General features: G+C 40.9%; 1 protein-coding gene across 2 annotated transcripts in view; it reads left to right on the forward strand.

Annotated features, from left to right (window-relative positions):
- The window catches only part of LOC136052309 (zinc finger CCCH-type antiviral protein 1-like), a 117820-nt gene that overhangs the window by 16314 nt on the left and 94165 nt on the right, over positions 1–7341 (forward strand). Inside the window, exons 12-14 of one of the 2 annotated variants that reach the window (XR_010622535.1) lie at positions 1562–1692; positions 3666–3817; positions 4415–6146. Coding sequence is in view for 1 of the 2 variants with exons in the window: in XM_065742315.1 (XP_065598387.1) it covers positions 1562–1692; positions 3666–3817; positions 4415–4698 (567 nt within the window). In the remaining variant the exon portion in view is untranslated. Of the gene's footprint in view, positions 1–1561; positions 1693–3665; positions 3818–4414; positions 6331–7341 lie in introns of those variants that run through there. The other variant, XM_065742315.1, reaches the window with a different exon arrangement.

The raw sequence follows: 7341 nt of genomic DNA on the forward strand, positions 1-7341 counted from the left end.
CAATGATTCTTTCTCTGCTTAAGAATCCACTCGTAGACTGTGGATTAGCAAATGCTTATCCTCTCTAAACTTTCCTCCTAAAGTCTGAAATGAAAAGAGCTTAAGAAGTTCTGCTTTTGTGAAGCATTAACTTGCAGTAGCAAGGTGGCATTACTCTTTATCAGCATCTCTGGGGAAATAAAGGCAATCTCCTAAGAGGTTTTATTCAAAATAGGATTGGCTTTGTTGCTTATAAGCCGTGATATTATAAAACAGTTAAAGTGCCTGTTTTACAGCTAGTACCGTGTCGCTGACCCTCTCTTCTACCCAGGAAGTTTACAGTTTTTCAGCAAAAGATGTTACGTAGCAAAAGCACATTTCACGGTCTACGTAAACAATCCTTATATATTAATAAAAGATGTAGTACTAAAATATGTTGCCATTATTTTCATCTTGCAGGTGATGGTGAACTGTTGTGTTAAAAAACATGCAGATAATAAATACAATCTTGTCCAAATTATTTTGTGTTGCATTGTAAACAGAATGTGCAAAATATTTTTGTACGAAGAGACATGCTAAATGTCATTCAACCTTGTAAAAACTTTTTAATAAATTCAGAAAAGTAATTCTTCCTCGTGCGCCTGACTTTATTCTTCATCCTCGCAGTCCATTCCCATGATTATCCTCTTCTTCACTAAGTACTTAATGCTCCAACCGGACATGATGTCTAGGAAAACATTCCTTTATTTATATGCAGCTGCGAAATTTAAGTCCTATTTTATCTTCTCTCCAAACTCAGCCTTCTAAAATATGCATCCTTTCACTGGAACGTTATGTTGATCTCGTGTGACCTCCTAGGATGATCACAGCTTTCCATCTTAAAATACATCTTTTTATAGGTGCCTTGCAGCTGACTTACGCAGCAGTAAAGCAGAGTGTTACCGCATGACGTTATTCTGCCAGCACTAGGCATTTTCAGTCTATACGATATAAGTGCCAATTCTAGTAGATGGAAAACAGAATTGGAAAATGAGCTAAGATGAATTTAAGTGTGTATTTACTGTAGCATTCCTATTAGAATCTTGATTGCTCTCCTGTGCTCAGAAAAGTAGCTATTTATTATTTTTAAACCTTTATTTAAATGTAGCTTTTCAACTTTTATCTTTGAAAAGTCGTTACGATGTTCAGAAATCGTATGCGTCTAACAAATACTAACATTATCTAATACCTTTGTTCTTAATTTTATTATCAGTCAAGTTTTCTTTTTGAGATTATTCTTTCATTGGGATTTCTGGTTACAAGTGTCAGCACCTACTTGGAGGTGATAAATATATAATTGACCTCCTCACTTTTAGTGTCCTTTCTGAAGAGGGGTGAGGTGTTCTTGCAGAGCATTAGTGACGTACTGATTTACATATTAATTGCTTGTCCTCATTATGTGCAGCAATTTAAAGCATTAAATCAGCCTCCATAAGTGTAGCTTGAGGGCCATTCTCAACGTGTATCTGCTGCAGACAGGCTTCTGTGTGGGATATGAGCTAACTGAAGCCTCACGTCTTCTGCTTTGGTTTATATTTTATAGGAAGTGGAGATCAGTAAGATATCCTCTGAATACCAAGAAATAAAGAAGCAGTTTGAGCAGACTATGAAAAGCTACATCGTCATTAGAGCACTCAGGATTCAGAATCCATCCCTCTGGAAAGTGTTTCAGTGGTTAGTATTTGTTTTGTCATCCTTAAGGGCAAGGAGTTTCCAAGAACTGATATTCTTAATCTACTTCCTAGGAAAGGAAAGAGATTGCCAACTGTGCTTTAATATGGCTAGTAGTTCTTTCTTAGAGGTAGTTTTGGGAGTGAAGTTAAGTGGCTATGTCCTAGCAGTTTAAGATCATCCATGCTCCGGGGGGAGCTGCCCTCCACACTACTCCTTAGAAGGTGAAGGAGGCAGAAAGACGCGAGGTGACTCCGTTGGGATGAGGCTACCCAAAGTGAAGCAGAACAGTGTATTGTCAGAACTGTAACTGCCTGTTGCAGGTGCATTTTGGTACAACTGTTTATCCGTTGCAGTATACAAAGTGGTTTTCAAAAAATACTGGTTGGTCCCAAGGGACAGTGAGAGCCAACTGGAGCACAGGAGGTTCCCTCTGAACATCAGGAAGCACTTCTGTGCTGCGGAGCTGACAGAGCACTGGTTGCCCAGAGGTTGTGGAGTCTCCTCCTTGGAGATCTTTGTGAGCTGCCTGGGTATGGGTCTGAGAACCCTGCTCTGGGTGGCTCTGCTTGGACAGGGCTGGGGCCAGGCCCTACAGAGGGCTCTGCCAACCCCGGTGATTTCATATAGTTCTGTGTGGAAAAAGAAGTGAGTGAAGGTAAAGGTGTGCTTGAGCCCCTTTGTTCCAGCCGGCTTTTTTAAGGCCTATTCAAGAGTTTGACTGTGTCTGCTTGAGTATTCACTGAGAATGAATCCTTATGCTTTAAGTTAATGATCTCTGTCTTGCAGAACTCCTGTTTTTCAAACTCTTAGTACTTATGCTAAGATGCATACTAACAGAATGCTGGCAGAAGGGGCAATGACCAAGTTCAAGTGAATGCTCAAGCAGATTGTTCTGCTGCATAGAACAGTTGTCTCATTTAGAACAAAAGCACAGGTGCTTACTGGTGTTCAGGGACTGCAGTCTTCGACCTGTGACGTGACTCAGGAAGATAACAGCTCATGATTTGATAAAACTTTTCATCTAGCAGAACTCAGGCACTTCACTGTGTACTTTTTGCCCTGCTCCAATGTGATGTTTATGCTGACCAGAGTTAAACATAGCTGCAAAATTGTCAGTGAACAAATGTCAGTCCACTGCTCTATTCACCCCTCTACCTGGCTGTTAACTTTTTCACTGATATCTTCCTGAAGAATGTTCACTTCAGTAGGTTCCGAAAAGCTGTCATGACGCTGGGCAGCAGCGATGGGAGATAGTAGTTAAGTCTCCCATTGTGATTCCTCTTCTGGTGCTGAGCATAGCTCGCTACCTGGTGCTGGCCTTAAAGGATAGAGGCAGTCAGTGGTGAAAGAAGGACCAGATTACCTCCTTCTGTCTCATCTTCTCAGCTGAACTGATTTCACTGAGTGTGAAGGAGCTCCAGGGGGCAGAGTTACACCAGAAGAGATGATGACAGGGAAGTTTAGGTACGTGCAGAATGCCCATTTCAGCACATCCTGTCCTCTTGTAGAATGTCCGTCAGTTTCTGTTTACCAGTGGAACACAGAACGAGCTACATCTAGGTTTTACTCCTGGAGCATGGAGTCTTAGGGGTTAGTATGAGCTCCACCCTGCAGAGAATCTGGTTTTGTGTGGGAACGGACAGGATACACTGGAGCGTAAGTAGCGGGAGCCTGCAGAGGAGCAAAAGCTTTGAGGTCTATAGTAGTGTCAGTGCTTACTTAACTCTGGACTTCATCCATTTTTGTCTAGATTTTATGGGTAGTGGTACAGTAGATAGTTAATCTTGTAATTTTTTATCATACTGCTAGTCTGACTCATCTTCTAGTCTGAGAGAAGAGAAAGTAGACTGAAAATCTCATCCAGCTGGATGTACATCCTGCACATTTATTTATTTTTGTTTGTTTGCCCCTTTAAAGGCTCTCTTTTCTTCCATGGTTCATTCTGCTACTTTTTCTGTGCCTTTTTCTGTTAGGCATAAGGAGCAGATGAAGAGGCGAAGTGGAGGGAAGGAAATAAAGGAAAAGCTTCTGTTCCACGGAACCATGAGATACCTCGTGGAAGACATCTGCAGTCACAACTTTGACTGGAGAATTTGTGGGAGCAATGGAAAGCTCTATGGGAAGGGTATGTAGGAGTCAGACCTTAGACTCTCCTGACACTAGGGCAGTTAAAGTTTCAAAATCTTTAAATATAGAAACAAAGTAAGAAAAGATAAGAATTGGCCTTAGAATCTTTCTTCCCTCTGGAAGGGACAAAAGTCTGCCTCGTGCAGGAGTATGCTGTTTCCCAGGGTGTTGAAGGAGGGATTATGTAGGGATTTGAAAAAGCCCCTTTTCCCCCAGGTGAGATCTTCTAAAGGCTCAAGGTCATGGTTTGAACTTGATGGGGAGAGGGCAGTTAGTCGTGGCAGGGAACTGGAAGGTGTGCATTAGCTCAGTGTGGTTGTGGAAAGTCATTCTTTGCGTTTTCTCGTCTCTCCCTCTCATACTAGCACACAAATACTTCTACTGAGTTTGTGTGTTTTTTAGTTATTATTCCTATGATAGCAAATTCCAAACAGAAATTCTGTGGTGAAACTGTTTCACTTGTAAAAATAAATAAATCATGGTATGGGCACCTGGAAGTTGAGATCAGTGCCTCCTGAAAAATGAGGGGATGCTCAATTTTTACTGTCATTTTTCAGACATCTCTTTTAACTGTGTGTTCTTTGCCATTTTCTAGGAAGTTACTTTGCTAGAGATGCTTCCTATTCTCACGAATACTGTCAGTCTGCAGGAAAATCAACTGTCATGTTCATGGCTCGTGTATTGGTTGGAGAATATGCTCAAGGCAAGGTAGACTATGTTCGTCCCCCAACGAAATCTGTTGATGGGTTTCAGTTTTATGACAGTTGCGTGGACAATGTGGCAGATCCTTCAGTTTTTGTTGTCTTTGAAAAAAATCAAGTTTACCCAGAGTATCTAATAGAGTATAAGGAAGCACAAAAAAAATGCATTGTATCTTAGAGTGATAAGAGTTGTTTGTATCCCTCGTGTTATTTTCTACATTGCAGATGTTTTCATACTTCTTTTTAATACAACGCTTTGAGATGTTAATTCAAAGAGTGCTGTGTTGAGGGTTGGCAAAACAAATGCTACAATTGTTGAGACTAACTGACTCACCTTTTCCTATTTCTGTCCCAAACTAGGGTAGCTATAGTAGAAAAATCAGATCCATGGGACAGGAAACTGAATATTAGGACTTCTGTGGATAAGTAAGTGTAAACACATTTAAATGGAAATAGGATTTCTCTTTACAAACAGGTTTGGTTAAGAGAAAAAATAACAGTACAGTAGTTTTTAAGCAAACTCATATTTTTAATGGTTCTCAAGCTTCTTATGCTGTTCTGCAGTGCTGAGGGCTTTGTGGAGAACTGATGATTCTTTTCTATGTGGAGTACAACTGTACTTGATTCTCTTGTCTATTACAAATCTGAACGTGTCAGTGTATGTAAGAATGACTTACTTTTCAACGTGCTGTTTGTTAACGCCAGTACCAGTTTCAAGATTGAAATGGAAAGATCAGTTTAATTTCACATCTTAAGTTCTTATCTGGAGAAGTTTCATCTATCCAATGGCAGCTGCTGTTTGGGTCTGGGAGCTGTTGTACCCAATTATTTTTGCAGATTTGCGGTACTTTTCTCTGTGACTTGTTCAGAAATGCAGCTGAAGTGAAACTGAAAGTCACAGGCTATTACACTAGCCTAAAATGCGGTGGTTTGGCTGCAGCTAACAGCCGTACACATGTAAAGGCTACGTCATAGTGAGATGGGCTTTTAATTGATTGTGGCCATTAGTTTTTCTTAATGTGAACGCTTGCTTAGCAGATGCTATAGTATAAGAGAAACATCTTAAGAAGCGTTGATATTTTCTGTCCTACTTATATATGTTAATTTTCATTTTTCCCAAAATAAGAAATAGCTGGAAGAGGCCAGTTATTTTCTCTCAGGACCAATGGTAGAATGGAGGTATTTTATGTATGTTTCGTTGCCCACGGAGTGTTTGCATGAGGTCTCATTGACAAGTGTAGTTCCTCTTAGTACGCAGAGCTCGTGATCAGAGGAATCCTGGATACTGCTTTTCTTCGGTTTTCAATGAACTTGCGTTGTCTTGGTCAGCACAGACAAGTGGTGGCTAAGCCCTATAGTATGAAGTTACACACATTTTCTTGTTCCAAGAGAAAAAGGTCACGTAGAGTTTCTGTTGAATTTTACTGATGGGTTTGTAAGTAAATCTGTAAAAAGATGTCTTATTCAGGCAGTCCAGCTGTTGAGAGGGAAATTTGCTGAGGCCAAAGTAATCGTTGCTTTCTGATAAGCCTTACAATAATGTGAATAACCTCCCAGTTATTTGCGTCTTGAAGGTGAGCCTGTCAATCACATGTAGTACCCTAATTATGAAAGATACTTGAGAAGGTGGGGAAAGAAAGAAAGAAAACTAGGATATCTTACTGTGTATAAAAGACTGTTTTAGAACTAAATTGAAAACGCGTCAGTAACAAAAAGGGGAAGGAGGTATGAGCTCTTCTCGAGATCTCTCACTTACCTTTTCCCTGAACTGCTTTTTGCCGTGTTCGCAAATAAAATGTTTTTGGCCACTCTTCAGCTTGTTTGTGTGCAGTTTGTCCCCATGTGTAAACGGATGACAGAATTAAACAGAGCTAGCGAACTAGCCACTGGACATAGTTTTTCACTTTGGTGTAGATGCTCAGATAGGTATGAAAGATGCATAGGTCAGTTATTATTGTGTGAGGGTGACGGAAGTGCGGTTGTATGTGGGAGCTGCTCCTTTGAGCTTGGTTAAAAACCTGGTGTGAGAGAAGACAGGAATAATGCTCTGTGAAACATTTTTTTTGTAGCCACAAGGCTGAAGTATGGTTCCGGTTGCTGCTACAGCAAGCACGCTTCAAGGTAGGACCAAATGTCAAAGCATATTTTCATGACAAACAACAGTTTTGGAAGCAGCCCTTTTCATTTCCAGTGACTGAGCAGAAGCCACGTTCGCTTTTTTCATGGCAATCCTAGTACTGCCTATTATGACTGCCACTGTCAGGCTGTCACTGTGCCACTGTCACACACCGCCATTGTGGGCTATGTCTTAAGTAGCCTGCGTGAGATGGAACTCCACTTGTCATTGCCAATGCTTTCCTGCATTTCTGTATTGGCTATAAGCAGGTTGCTGAAAGCCCTGGTGTGTCATCTGCCCGAATTCACACACCTTATATAATTACCTGAAGAATGGCTTTCACCAAGTTGTTTAACGGAATGAGCTTGTTCAGAAAAGGTTAAAAACACATACGCTGAGAGCACGTACATGCTTCTTCAGTACTTCAGTACCTGCACCTTCTTTAAGGAAGGGCTCATCATCGTGCTAGTCATCAGCACAGATACCATTGCTCTCGGCCGCCAGCAGCACTCTTGACTTCTGAATGCCTTCTTTTTGTTCCTGTGCATTTAAACTGAGTGAATTAACAACCCCTCCCGCTTCAAAACATGGAGCTTATAAAGTAGCAGCACGGAGCGCGTTACGAGCAGCGCCACTAAAAATGGTCATTTAAAAAATCCAAACAATTCTTGGCAAGCTTGATGCATTTTTACCTCTGATGGTCAT

The sequence above is a fragment of the Cyrtonyx montezumae genome, unplaced genomic scaffold (assembly GCF_038088225.1).
Source record: "Cyrtonyx montezumae isolate F1298 unplaced genomic scaffold, pur_monq_1.0 scaffold_3, whole genome shotgun sequence".
Taxonomy (NCBI): Eukaryota; Metazoa; Chordata; class Aves; order Galliformes; family Odontophoridae; genus Cyrtonyx; species Cyrtonyx montezumae.